Here is a 14,366-nt window from a genome sequence, read left to right as displayed (position 1 = left end):
CATTGGGAAGAAGTATAGTAAGACATATCTCGAAAGTAAAATGACATATTAACCAACAAAACATTAAATATATTTTTACTGCTCAACATACTCCAGTCTTTACTTGAAAGGATCTGTTTGTCCAGTAGAGTTTAAACTGAAATCAACTTAAAGATGCACAATTCATTCCAGACCAAGCAGAATTTATAGAACTATATTTTACTCTCCATTGAATGATAGGTATAGATTGTTTTAATTCGTTTATGTGATGTGGGTCCTCAAGAAGTTAGTGATGAGTTAACTTCTTGAACTATTGCAGTCCTTGAGGTGTCAGTAAATTCACAGTGCTGTTAGGGAAGGAGTTAGTGAAAATTTGACCCAACAACAGTGAAGGAATGGTAATATAATTCTAATTTAGGATGGTGTGTTACAAGGTTCCTCTTAGAGGGAGCTTATAGATGGTGGTGTTCCCTTGTGCTCGCTTGAGGTATCGGTAATAGAGGTTGTGAGTTTGGGAAGTTGCTATCTGTGCATCATCTAGATCGGTGGTGAAGAGATGAATGTGGAATTTGGTGGATGGGATGTCAATTAAGTGGGTTGCTTTGTCCTAGAAGGTGTAAAGATTCTTGAATGTTGTTGGAGCTGTACCTAGCTCTGAAGAAGACATACTGGACTTGAAGTATTAACTTTGTTTCTCTTTCCACAGGTAATACAAATTAAGCCTCTTTTCTCTAAAATTTAGCATGTTAAAGGGTGATCTGACTGAAGTCTTTAAAATATTAAAGCGGAAAACAGGTTAGATAAAGATAAATATTACCACTGGATGGAGATTCAAGATGTATAAGACCGCAAGACCATAAGAAATAGGAGTAGAAATCAGGCCATTCAGCCCATCAAAACTGCTCCGCCATTCAATCATGGCCGATAAGTTTCTCAACCACCTTTCTCCTGCTTTCTCACCGCAACGCTTGATATCCTTGATACTCAAGAACCTAGCTCAGTCTTAATTGCAATTAAACTGTAATAATATGCTCATTTTAGCTTGTCTTCTACAAGGCCACTCAGTGCCTGATATCATTATAGCTTTGCTTCCAACATTTACAAAAGGGCTGAATTCCAGAGGTGAGGTAAATATGACATCAAGGATCTGTGCTATCCAAGGGGCATAGTCTGTGAATTAAGGCTATATAGTTCAAGAGAGATGTTAGAAAGCACTTCGACACACAAAGGATAGGAAATATTTGGAAATCTGTTCTATAAATGGCAGTGGATACAGGATCAGTTGTTAATTTTAAATCTGAGATTGACAATTTTTTGTTAAGGAAACATATTAAGGGATATGAGCCAAAGTTTAGGCCACAGATTTGCCATTATTTAATTGAATGATGGAACAAGCTTGAGGGGTTGCTCCTATTTCAATGTTCCTGTGCCCTTAGATGCAGACTGTCCTGCTGAATGTGCTCAAGGTTCTCTGTGCTTGTTTTACATTTCCAGCACCTGCAATATGCCCACCCAAAGAGTATTCCATAACACTTCTAAATTGTGCATTATAGGCAATGGACAGTCTTTGAGGAGTTAAGAGATGAGTTACAAGTCATAGAATTCTAAACCTCTGACCTGCTATTGTGGACACAGAACTTATAAGGGTGATCTAGTTCAGTTTCTGCTTAATGTTGACACTCAGGATTATGGTAGTGAGGGATTCAGTGACAGCATTGCCATTGAATGTCAAGGGGAGATGGTTAGATTCTGTCCTGTTTGAAATGGCCACTGCCTGAAACTTGTATGGCACAAGTGTGACTGTCCACATATCAATCCAAGCCTGAGATATCATCCAGGTCTTGTTGCATTTGGGCATGGATTCAGGATCTGAAGAGCTGCAAATGGTACGAAACATTGTGCAGTCATTAGTTAATATCATCCTTCTGACCTGAGGATGCAGAGATGGTCAGTGATGAACCAATTGAAAACCGTTTGGGCAAGGAACACTACCCTGTGGAACTTCTGCCATAATGTTCTGGGACTGAAATGACTGGTGTTCAATAACCATACCCACCTAACTTTATGGTAGGTATGGCTCCAACCAGAGGAGTGTTCTTCTGGTTCCCATTGTTTCCAGTTTTGTTCAGGATCCTTGATGCCATATTTACCTCACCACTGGAATTCAGCCCTTTTGTCTATGTTGGAAGCAAAGCTATAATGATAACAGGCACTGAGTGGCCTTGGTGGAACCCAAACTAAAATGAGCATATTATTACAGTTTTATTGTGATTATCTTCTTAGTTTTCCATCATCAAATTAAAATTATCCCCACTATGTTGTTTCCTTTTAAGTGGGGTCTTATGACACAGTAATAGTATCTCTGCCTCTGGGCCAGAAGGTCAGGATTCAAGTCCCACCTGCCCCAGAGGAGTGTCATAACATATCTGAACAGATTGATGAAAGTATTGACTTGATCCTTTTGTCTACGGCTGGCCATTAAGAACTTGAGGTATTTACAAACATCAAACATACACATGATTCAAGGTTGTCAAATATTTTATTTTAGAAATCATAACTTATAGTATGTTGTGGTTCTGTTCGCCGAGCTGGGAATTTGTGTTGCAGACGTTTCGTCCCCTGTCTAGGTGACATCCTCAGTGCTTGGGAGCCTCCTGTGAAGCGCTTCTGTGATGTTTCCTCCGGCATTAATAGTGGTATACTATAAATGCTGGAGGAAACATCACAGAAGCGCTTCACAGGAGGCTCCCAAGCACTGAGGATGTCACCTAGACAGGGGACGAAACGTCTGTAACACAAATTCCCAGCTCGGCGAACAGAACCACAACAATGAGCACCCGAGCTACAAATCTTCTCACAAATTTTAAACTTATAGTATTTTATTGTAATGTCAAATATTCTTTAAATCATACTTGTATCAAGTGATTTATGAAACTGCTATTGTTTTATCACACAGTACATTTGTACAATTAATCTTTTTAAGAAATACTTTCAGTGAACAAAAACATTAAACTTTTCTGAGGTGCAAAGATGGTTTCACTCAAAAATGAAACAAAATGAAATGTATATTTAATTCAAAGAAAGTCCTACATTTTTAAAATTTCCTACATTGCTGCTGTTACATGTATCAACCATTGCAGAACTTCAAATATAATACCATATCCTGCTATAGCCTCAGAATTCTCAACATGCTTACACTGTGCCTTTATGTTCATGCATGATTTTGGTGTTCTAATGTTTAATCCCTGCAGAAATAAAGTTAATGGAGTTGATATATTACTCTGGCCAGAAATTTTCAGAGGAGTGATCAAAATGGTTGATGATCCATTGAACCTCATGGAGCTTAAAGCATGAGAGTATTGACTGCTGAGTTTCATCAGCATTTCACACAACTGGCCCATTCAAATTCAGTAGGAATAAAATGGGGGCCAGGCGGTGGCAGGTCCATAGATCTCAGTCATTGTTGGGATTAGCAATATGAAATCCTTCCTCTCACATATCTTAAAATGTCATTGGAGCTCAAGGACTTTATTAACTTGTGACTTTTCATTATAAAGTTGATTCCTAGGGAAGAGATAGCTCTCCCGTGCCTGCTTTTGGATATTATGATGATGGGACAAAGGGACATGCCATCACCATACAATGATGATCTCTCCACAATCAGATTGTCTTACCTGTACTATTCTGTCAGATGAAAGAAGATATGTGAAAACATGGAAGGCCGTGAAAATAAAACATATGGAACCACAAATATATATTTTCTAAGTTCCTACCTTCCTGATTGTACACTACAATATTCAAGTAGTAAAAGTTTGCACTATGATGTTACTTCATTGCAGAGACTGTTATTTGTGTTGCACTTATTTCCATTCATAAATGTAGAATATTACAAGGTCAAATATGTCATACTTATATATCTGTCTACTTCCACAATGCACCAGCATGATAGATCATCAAGCTTCTACACTCGGAGAGGAAAATTAGCTAGTTAAATTCCCATGCCAGTCAATTTTAAAATTATATACTCATGTGCATTGTCACTGAACATATTTTGACGAAACAGTCCAATGTATTCTAAAGGCCAATAAGCAGTTATGTGATTACATTTTATTTGTACAGGTGAGTAAGCCATCAAAACATTCATCACATAAGGCTATCTCATTTGTCGGATTGGAGAGCACTTTGTACCTAACATACTTAACAACTTGATTGTATGGGTGCATTGCACTGTATAATAGTGCCTTTTGGATACAGGCTCTAATATTTAGCTGAAGGTGTAATTGAGTAATTTGCCTCTCTCTGGAACAATGGGTTCATATCTGCTGAAGTATAATTCACACACTGAAGTAAAGCTGCACATTAGTGCATTAAATTTTAGATAAACAAAGAATTTTGAATAAAATTTGATTCCAAACAAAATCTACTGACTTGAAAAAACTAACATATGCAGGTGAGGCACATTTTAAACTAAGGTAATTGTTTTTGCTTTATGTGCTTGTCTTGAATTGAAACAATGTTTTTCAGCATTATCACTGACAGGCTTTAGTGGATTTGATGCAGATGGTTACACTTTCAATTCATTGATTTTATAATGGAAATTTTTTATTCAAAGACTTCAAGCAAGCAAAACTAAACAAAATCTTGTCATTTTAATGTGACTTGGAGTTTTAAATCTCTCACAGCAATAATGTTAACTTGCCAATGAATATTATAGCAACAATTACACAAGCATTGTTAGAACTGGATTACAGTCATTGCACTTATTTGAACCATATAAACATTTATATCTTCATTCAAGTCATTTTAACAATTTGATGTTATCAATTAATGATTTTCATTCATACTTCAGCTCAATTCAGGTAAAAAAAAACTTTGCCAACATTGTAAACCATTCAATTTTAAAAGCTCAGGATAGAAAATGAAATGACCAATTTTCCATATCTCTTTATTCAATTCCTCTAAACCATACATTAATTTCAACAACAGAGTATGTTTACATTTTTAAATTTTGTGTAACTAATCATCAATATGCAGGCATTATTGGTAAATTCAGCATTTATTGTTGGTCCCAAGTTATGTTTGAGAAGGTGATGATGGGCCTTCTTCTTAAGCCATTGCACTCTGGATCGTGAAAATGTTCCTAAAGTATTCCTGAGTCATGCCTTGTAGATAGTGGATCAACAGTGGTGAGATAGGAAGTGAGTTACCTGCCACAGAATTTCCAGTCTCTGATTGTTCTTGTAGACACCTTATTTATGTGGCTGATCCAGCTACATTTTTTACCAATGGCAATGTCCAGTATGTTGGTGGTAAAGAATTCAGTGATGGTAATGCCTTGCAATGTCAAAGGGGGTTGCCTAGTAGGACATTCCAGGATTTTGACAGAGCAATAATGAAACAGTGGTGATATCTGTTCATGTCAGAATGGTCTGTGACTTGGAAGAAAGCTTGAAGGTGACCCAATTCAAACATGCCTATTTCCCCATCCTTTTAAGTAGTGCAGTTTATGAATTACTACCAATGTGCTTTAGTGAGGGTTTGCAGCACAGATGGTAAGCAGTGCAGCTGTGGCCCTATAATGGCAGAGGGAGCAGATGCTTATGACAGTGGATGAGGTATTAAATCAATAATTTGTATTGACCTGAATTGTATAAAGATTCTTGAGTGTTGTTGGACCATCTAGGCAACTGCATTGTTATCTGTCAGACTCCTGGCTTGTGATAATAAACCCAATTCAATATCTTGTTGCCGATACAAAGGTGTTGGGTATCACACAGTTAACATTGCATTCATACTTCCCTAAATGGTTCAACAAACTTTTTCAATGAGAATATAAACCATGGGGACTAATGGAATCCCATGTACTATTCTTCATCTTTGTTGAGCTTGCTGATTTTAAAAAAAAATAGGCGTGTTCCTCTGTGTTAGAAGGGGAATATTTAGCCTCTTTAAATAAATTGTTCTTGGGATGTGAGCATCATTGACAATCTGCATGAGTGTCCTTAAGAACGTGGCAGTGAGATACATTCTTGAACTGTTGCAGTCCATGGGGGAAGGATAGATGCACCTATAGGGCTAGTGGAGGAGAGTTTATAATTTTGTCTTTGTGACAATGAAGGAATGGAGATATAGCTTAAAGTCAGATGGTGTGTGGCTTAGAGGTAACTTGTTGGTGGTGGTGGTATTGTCATGCTTCAGCTGCCCTTGTCCTTCCATCTGGTAGAGGTCACAAGTTTAGAAGGTGCCATCAAAGGAGCCATGGAAGGTTGCTGCAGTGCATCATGAAATTGGTACACACTGTTATCACTGTAGTGAAATAGGGAGTTGATGGGGGTGAATGCTGGAAGGTGGTGGATGGGGTTTCAATTGCCTTGGTATCCAACCAACTGGATAGTATTCCATCACATTCTTAGCTTGTGCCTTTGCAACAGGCAGTCAGGAAACAAGAAATGAGTTACCTGCCACAGGATTCCTAGTATGTGACCTGCTCGTATAGTGCCACCTTATTCATATGATTGGCTCAGTTAAATTTCTGATCAACGATAAAGTTTGAGAATGTGAGTGGTAGGGGATTCAGAGATGGTAATGCCTTCAAATGTCAAAAGAAATTGCTTACTTTCTGTCTTGATGAAGATAATCACTGCCTGGTATTATTCTGATTTGAATTACTCACCCTTTTCAGTACATACTTGAAAATTACTCTTGCCGCATGCAGGCATAAACTGCTTCAGCATTTAAGGAACTTTGGGAATGATGCATGATGTATCCATTTCTTAACATCCCAGTTGTGATCTTATGATGTTGGCAATGTCAATACTGTGAATTCCACTCTGTCTCCAAGTGAATTAGAAAAGCTCAGACCAGACCAGCATGGACAGATATCTTACTTATAAGCAAAGGATGTAAATGCTACCTGTGGAAAGTGACTGTTCACTACAAATTCATCCTGGATAACTGTGCAAAATAGGCATTAGCAGGGGAGGTGATGGTTTATTGCTAATATTGATTGACTATTAATCCAGAAAATCAGGTTTATTTCCAGGGACCAGGGTTTAAGTTCCATCATGTCAGATGATGGAATTTGAATTCAATTTTTTAAAAAGCCTCAGGGAGGAGACTAATGAAGACGATGAAATTGCTGCCAATTGTCAGGAAAAACCCAGTTGGTTCACTAATGCCCTTGAGGGAAGGGCATTTGCTGTTTTTACCTGCTCTGGCCTATGTGATTGAATGTCTAGGCATTTAGGGATGGGCCACAAATGCTAGCCTTGCAAGCAATGCCCTGATTCTATGAATGATTAAGTAAAAATTGGCAGCTTGTTTTGGCTGTATTGATTTGAATGAAGAAATAAATCAGGTAGATATTAAAACGGGCTGCTATTTCACTGGTACCTGTTTAAATATCCACAAAAAACATAGCCAGTATCTTTAAGGGACAAGTGGGTATGGGGAAAATTATCCAAGCGAGAAAAAATAAATTACTAAATTTGAATTATTTATAGAGAAGGGATAGTCAACACAAATAATGGGAATTATGTGCTAATGAATAATGAAGATAGCCACCATAGTAGCTGTTAAACATTCAGTCTGAAAAGCATCATAATGCGAACCAGGTCGCTGTATAAATACTCAAATACTTTTTTTTTTCCAGAGCAGCTGAGAAACACCTCTAACATTTATAACAAAGACAAACGACTCAAAAATACCAGGTGAAAGTGGATACTGCAGATGCTGGAGATTAGAGTCTAGATTAGAGTGGTGCTGGCAAAGCACAGCAGGTCAGGCAGCATCCGAGGAGCTGGAAAATCGACCTTATCAGGGCAGCTTTGCCAGCACCACTCTAATCTAGACTCAAAAATACAGTCCATAAGAGTTGTAAGGGACACAATATTGACGGCTTTCTTACCTGCCTGGCCTGCGTAGTTTAAAGAAATACAGAGATTAATTAACCTTTTCTGAGTCTTGGCTCAAGGTATTGATGAAATTGAAGTGAGAGGCGCACTGTGGATCAGACACATTGCCCTCCCGCTGAACCCGGGGCATTAAAAATCACATTCTTGCAGTAATTGCGTCTCCTCCTCGTCAGGCTGGAGTTTGGTGTATTCCGATGGGAGGCCTGTGCCATCCGCACTCTTCAGGTGGAGACTCACCTTCCTCTTGGCTTCCTGGAAAGCATGGTCACAGCGGCGGTACCACAGGGCGGTGAGTGAGAAGATGACCACCAGCAGGATAATGTTCAGTGCGACGTGCCAGCAGAAAAAGTTGGTGACGAACATGAGGTTAGCCATGTCGTCGCTCTTCCAGGCTTTGCCCGTGAAGGGTCTGTAGAGGATGAAGGCGGCGTGCAGCAGCCAGGTGCCCTGGGTCATCACCAGGCAGGTCTTGGTGAACCACAGGACGTGGTCATTCGGTCTCCAGATCTCAGCAGTCAGGATCAGACAGACCAGAAAGCAGGCGAGCAGCAGCAAGGTGTGCACGGAGTTCTCTACCCTCTCCTTGCCGTGCATGTGAGAGTAAAGCAGTAGCGCTTCGATGTAAAACGCCAGGGTGATGGCTATGCTTTCCAACAGGAACAGGCGTCTGGGCAGACAGGCCTGGCTAATAATGTCCATCCAGCCACTCAGGGCGAAATAGGAATACATGGTGACATGCTGCCACTCATTGGGGTGGATAAAGGGGTAGTCAGGCTTCTCCTTGTTATAAATAACCAGTTTGTACACTCCGGGTGGATAAAAGAACTCTGCCATGACTGCCAGGGTACCGTACACGATCTTCATCACCCCTTCAGCTGGAATCCGCTTCAAACAACCCCGGAATCCACGTGGCCGGGAGCGGGAGACAAGTTGGATCTCCTCACCCCGGAGCACCATCAGAGAGTACTTGAAGGCGTAGAGAACCCCGAAGGAAAGGAAAGCCAGGCCCGGCGAGATGTGGCCAATGAAGGTGCCCATCTTAGAGCTGAGGTGCTTCCTTGCCTGAATGAAGAGATCCTGCTGCGGTGAACCTGTCAAACCACAAACGGAGAGGCAGGCTGCTTTTTTTTTGTTTAAGCAATTTCCTGGGAACGCCTTTCCAGCTTCCCTTCTCGAAGCACCTGTTTCGAGAGCTGTCAACTTTTAAAAAGGTCAACCCCCCCCCCCCCCCCGCCGTGAAGTGGAAAGTGAATGACTTTTAACCGAGCTCAGTGCAATAAACAAAGTGACAGCATTGTATAAAAACTCCCCACCCCCACACACACTTTTGACGCGGGGCACCTGGAAAACTGCTGAAATGTGTTTTGTCCCAAGTGTGTTGTTTTGAAACTGGATGCTTGTGAGGTTTTGTCAAAAGCATTCCCACCCCCCCACCCCCAACCCCAACCCCAACCCCAAACCAGTACTCCCCTGAAAAAAAATAAGATGTTGTTATCGCTAAACTCTGTGGTTACGGTTTGAGCTGTAACTAACATTGCACACGGCTGGCTGGAAACGGGAGCGGCAATGCCGATGTGGGATCGCTCTGTACAGGTTCTCCCTCAGCTGCGGGCTATATGTACACATTGTTCATGTGCATTCTGCCGATTTCAATGACTACAGCGTGCAGCCAGGTGACTGTAGGAATCGCTCTGTGTCTTTTAAATGGGACGCCACGCTCGCTGAAGCAGGTGCTGAAAGTCATTCTCCAACTGATTCTGGGGTCTTGTGACTCACTGGTAGTGCCCATACCTCTGAGTCCAGGAGACCTGGGTTTGAGTCCCACCTGATCGAGCGGGATGTCATAAACAGGCTGATTAAAGTAACTGCAACCTGTTACGATTCGGAGATGCCGGTGTTGGACTGGGGTGGACAAAGTTAAAAATCACACAACACCAGGTTATAGTCCAACAGGTTTAATTGGAAGTGCTAGCTTTCAGAGTGACGCTCCTTCATCAGGTGATTGTGTATTTCTCCCCACCCCCACCCTCCTCTAGTTTATCTCTCCACGCTTCAGGCTCGCTGCCTTTATTCCTGATGAAGGGCTTTTGCCAAAAAACGTCGATTTCGCTGCTCCTTGGATGCTGCTTGAACTGCTGTGCTCTTCCAGCACCACTAATCCTACCTGATCACGACAATCACCTGATGAAGAAGCGTCGCTCCGAAAGCTAGTGCTTCCAATTAAACCTGTTGGACTATAACCTGGTGTTGTGTGATTTTTAACTTTGTGCAACCTGTTACGTGACTGTAAACGGGACGGGAACGTCTTTAGGGTCTTGGCTGCAGAGATAGTATCCCCACGGAGACAGAAGAGGTGAGTTCAAGACCCGCCTGTCACGGATGTATCACAACATCTTCGAACAGATTAATCAAAAATAACTGCAACAGATACTAACTTTGGGAATGGCACAACACGTTAGAAAGCAGATTACAAGATTTTCTGACATTGCCCCTAGACGCCTTGGAGATGGAGCGGCTGAGTGCGATCAATATTGCGGTCTCAGTATCTCTCAGTACGACTGAGACTCCGCCCGGCACCATTACATCTAACCCTCAGACTTGTGGAAGTTGTGCGCCTCTGTGGACGTTGGAGAGACCTCTGCTGGGTTGTAAATTATCTAGGACTGCTTTGTAAATTGAAGGGGCCTTGTATTTCCCTGATTTGGGATGGTTAGTTGTGGGCAATGTTGATTTGTTTAGATCTGGTATCGGCTGGCGCAGAACCTGTTTGAGAGTGTATGCACATGTTAATACTATTAACTTATGCAAAAGGAATATACCACTTCCTCTATACATTCAGAAATACCTTTTAAATTATTTTAATTGCACACTTACGAAAGCATTTTACGGTGAATGCATTGAAAGGAGGGGCTTATTCATAACAGTGAGATGAACTACTTTGGAACAATAAAAGGGTCATTGAAACCTGATACTGGACACATCATGTAATTAATCACAAATATTTAACCAACTACTACTCTGCTGGGAAGTCCAAAGATCAGTCAATCATTGTCTCTCCTCAAGGATAAGTAAAATGATACTTGCAACCAGGCAGCACGAGTGGAAAGGGAGACAGCTTAATTTAAAGCTACTCAATAAAGGAGGGAGGTCCTTATCTGCATGGACACCTCTTCCCAACCAAGTAAATGCGGATGGTGAATGCAGAGACGGTCAGCTTCACAACTGGACTCGGCGAAAGTGACGACTGCAGACGCTGGAGATTGAAGTCCAGAGTGTGGTGCTGGGAAAGCGCAGTAGGTCAGGCAACATGAGCAACGAGAAGGGCTTTTGCCCGAAACGTTGATTTTCCTGCTCCTCAGATGCAACCTGACCTGCTGCGCTTTTCCAGCACCACTCTAATCTTGACTCTAACTTCCAGCATCTGCACTATCCACTTCCGCCCTGTGCGTGTCAATATCCATGCTAAAGGTGTTATTCATTTTGTCAACATTTCCACCAATTGTTGGAAGCCCCCTGGAAGTGCAGGAATACCACAGCTTGCTTGAAAGGAACCTGGATGACCCTGCGCACAGGAATCCGGATCTCAAACAATTAAAAGCAAGACTGGAGGGTGAGAGTGGACTGGAAGGATGATGTGGGAAGAGTCATCCGAACCTGTGTATATGGGCAGTACCCATATCATTGCACCTTCCAGATTGCCCCTCATATCTTCCAAGGTACTGTCATTAGTTTCAGCATCATCTTCCTTCTATTCTCCTTCCCATGCTCCGTGAAAGCTTCATTAGTTAAAGCCTCCATCCTCTGTACATAACTAGTTACACAGTACACTGTAGACCACTGAACCCAGGAACTCCTTGCTGGGGCACATTAAAATGCCCCAATGGAATGATCCAGGTGCAGAATTTAATTTTCAGGAACCTTATGGTCAGCTCAATGGTGGCTCAAGTTGTCATGTGACTGGTATTGTATCTCTGCTTTACTCTCATCATCAGGTTCCTCACTGGAGTCAGGAGCCACCTCTTTGTTGGGCAGTCCTAAATACTAAGAATCTAGCCTGAAGGTTGGAGTTGCAATGGTAGGAGTGAAAAACTGAGGAACCTGGAAGTGCCTCAAAAAGTGGGTGGTGTGATTGCTTCCAACATACTGAGCATTCTCTTACAAGGTCCATTGGTGGTGGGTGCCAACCAGTTCCATATTAATAGAGTGGCATTCCTTCCTGTTAATGAAGAATAGACATTCAATGACTAATAGAGCCTGAATGGTCAGTGTGCAGCTGATCACTTTGGGGGTTCTAACAGTTGTTCCAAAGTTGATGGCTGTCAGATTGACTGACTTGATTGGCTGGCCCTGCTAAAAGAAAGTGAGGACTGCAGATGCTGGAGATCAGAGCTTAAAAATGTGTTGCTGGAAAAGTGCAGCAGGTCAGGCAGCATCAAAGGAGCAGGAGAATTGACGTTTCTGGCATAAGCCCTTCTTCAGGAATGAGGAGGGTGTGCCGAGCAGGCTAAGATAAAAGGTAGGGAGGAGGGACTGGGGGAGGGGCGTTGGGAATACGATAGGTGGAAGGAGGTGAAGGTGAGGGTGATAGACTGGAGAGTGGGTGGGGGCGGAGAGGCCGGGAAGAAGATTGCAGGTCAAGAAGTCGGTGCTGAGTCTGAGGGTTGGGACTGAGACAAGGTGGGGGGGAGGGGAAATGAGAAAGCTGGAGAAATCTGCATACATCCCGTGTGGTTAGAGGGCTCCTAGGCGTCATGTTGTCATGGTCTGGCGATGGAGGAGGCCAAGGACCTGCATGTCGTTGGCGGAGTGGGAGTTAAAGTGTTCAGCCACAGGGTGGTTGGGTTGGTTGGTGTGGGTGTCCCAGAGGTGTTCTCTGAAATGTTCCGCAAGTAGGCGGCCTGTCTCCCCAATGTAGAGGAGGCCACATCAGGTGCAGCGGATGCAGTAAATGATGTGTGTAGGGGTGCAGGTGAATTAGTGACGGATATGAAAGGATCCCTTGGGGCCTTGGAGGGAAGTGAGGGGGGGGGATATGGGCGCAAGTTTTGCATTTCTTGCAGTTGCAGGGGAAGGTGCCAGGAGTGGAGGTTGGGTTGGTGGGGGGTGTGGATGTGACGAGGGAGATGGGGAGGGACTGGTCTTTCCAGAACGCAGATAGGGGTGGGGAGGGAAATATATCCCTGGTGGTGGGGTCTGTTTGGAGGTGGCGAAAATGATGAAGGATGATACGATGTATCTGGAGGTTGGTGGGGTGGTAGGTGAGGACCAGTGGGGTTCTGTCCTGGTGGTGATTGGAGGGGCGGGGTTCAAGGGTGGAGGAGTGGGAAGTGGAGGAGATGCAGTCGTGAGCATCGTCAACCACATCTGAGGGGAAATTGCAGTCTTTGAAGAAGGAGGCCATCTGGGTTGTTCGGTATTGGAATTGGTCCTCCTGGGAGCAGATGCGGCGAAGCCAAAGAATTGGGAATATGGGATGGCATTTTTACAGGGGGCAGGGTGGGAGGAGGTGTAGTCTAGGTAGCTGTGGGAGTCGGTCGGTTTATAGTAAATGTCCGTGTTGAGTCGGTCGTCCGAGATAAAAATGGAGAGGTCTAGGAAGGGGAGGGAGGAGTCTGAGACGGTCCAGGTAAATTTGAGGTCGGGGTGGAAGGTGTTGGTAAAGTGGATGAACTGTTCAACCTCCTCGTGGGAGCACGAGGTAGCGCCGATACAGTCATCGATGTAGCGGAGAAAAAGGTGGGGGGTGGTGCCAGTGTAGTTGCGGAAGATGGACTGTTCCACATATCCTACAAAGAGGCAGGCATAGCTGGGGCCTATGCGGGTGCCCATGGCTACTCCTTTGGTTTGGAGGAAGTGGGAGGATTGGAAAGAGAAGTTATTCAGAGTGAGGACCAGTTCAGTCAGCCGAAGGAGGGGGTCAGTGGAAGGGTACTGGTTGGTACGGCGGGAGAGGAAGAAGCGGAGGGCTTTGAGGCCTTCGTGATGGGGGATGGAGGTGTATCGTGACTGGATGTCCATAGTGAAGATAAGGTGCTGGGGGCCGGGGAAGCGAAAATCATGGAGGTGATGGAGGGCGTGGGGGGTGTCCCGAACGTAGGTGGGGAGTTCTTGGACTAAGGTGGACAGGACCCTGTCGAGGTAGGCAGAAATGAGTTCGGTGGGGCAGGAGCAGGCTGAGACAATGGGTCGGCCGGGGCAGTCAGGTTTGTGGATTTTGGGCAGGAGGTAGAAACGGGCGGTGCGGGGTTGTGGGACTGTGAGGTTGGAGGCGGTGGATGGGAGATCCCCTGAGGTGATGAGGTTATGGATGATCTGGAGATGATGATTTGGTGGTGGGAGGTGGGGTTCATGGTTAAAGGGGCAGTAGGAGGAGGTGTCCGCGAGCTGGCATTTAGCCTCAGCAATATAAAGATCGGCTAAAGATAATCATGACATTTATGCAATGCTTCAGAGACACAACATGTCTCCGGTTAG

General features: G+C 43.5%; 1 protein-coding gene across 1 annotated transcript; it reads right to left on the bottom strand.

Moving 5' to 3' along the window:
* Positions 1-4,659: 4,659 nt before the first annotated feature.
* On the bottom strand, positions 4,660-8,964 carry LOC140478923 (transmembrane epididymal protein 1-like). The gene has a single exon (XM_072572555.1). The coding sequence runs from the start codon at positions 8,928-8,930 to the stop codon at positions 8,022-8,024; it is 909 nt and encodes a 302-aa protein (XP_072428656.1). The 5' UTR covers positions 8,931-8,964; the 3' UTR covers positions 4,660-8,021.
* Between the last annotated feature and the right edge of the window lie 5,402 nt (positions 8,965-14,366).

This window comes from Chiloscyllium punctatum, chromosome 6 (genome assembly GCF_047496795.1).
Source record: "Chiloscyllium punctatum isolate Juve2018m chromosome 6, sChiPun1.3, whole genome shotgun sequence".
Classification (NCBI taxonomy): Eukaryota; Metazoa; Chordata; class Chondrichthyes; order Orectolobiformes; family Hemiscylliidae; genus Chiloscyllium; species Chiloscyllium punctatum.
Note: the sequence above shows the minus strand (reverse complement) of the source record. Positions and strands in the feature narration are given on the sequence as shown.

Coding starts and splice junctions, on each gene's coding strand:
- LOC140478923 (XM_072572555.1), bottom strand. CDS start 8,930: ATGGGCACCTTCATTGGCCACATCTCGCCGGGCCTGGCTTTCCTTTCC.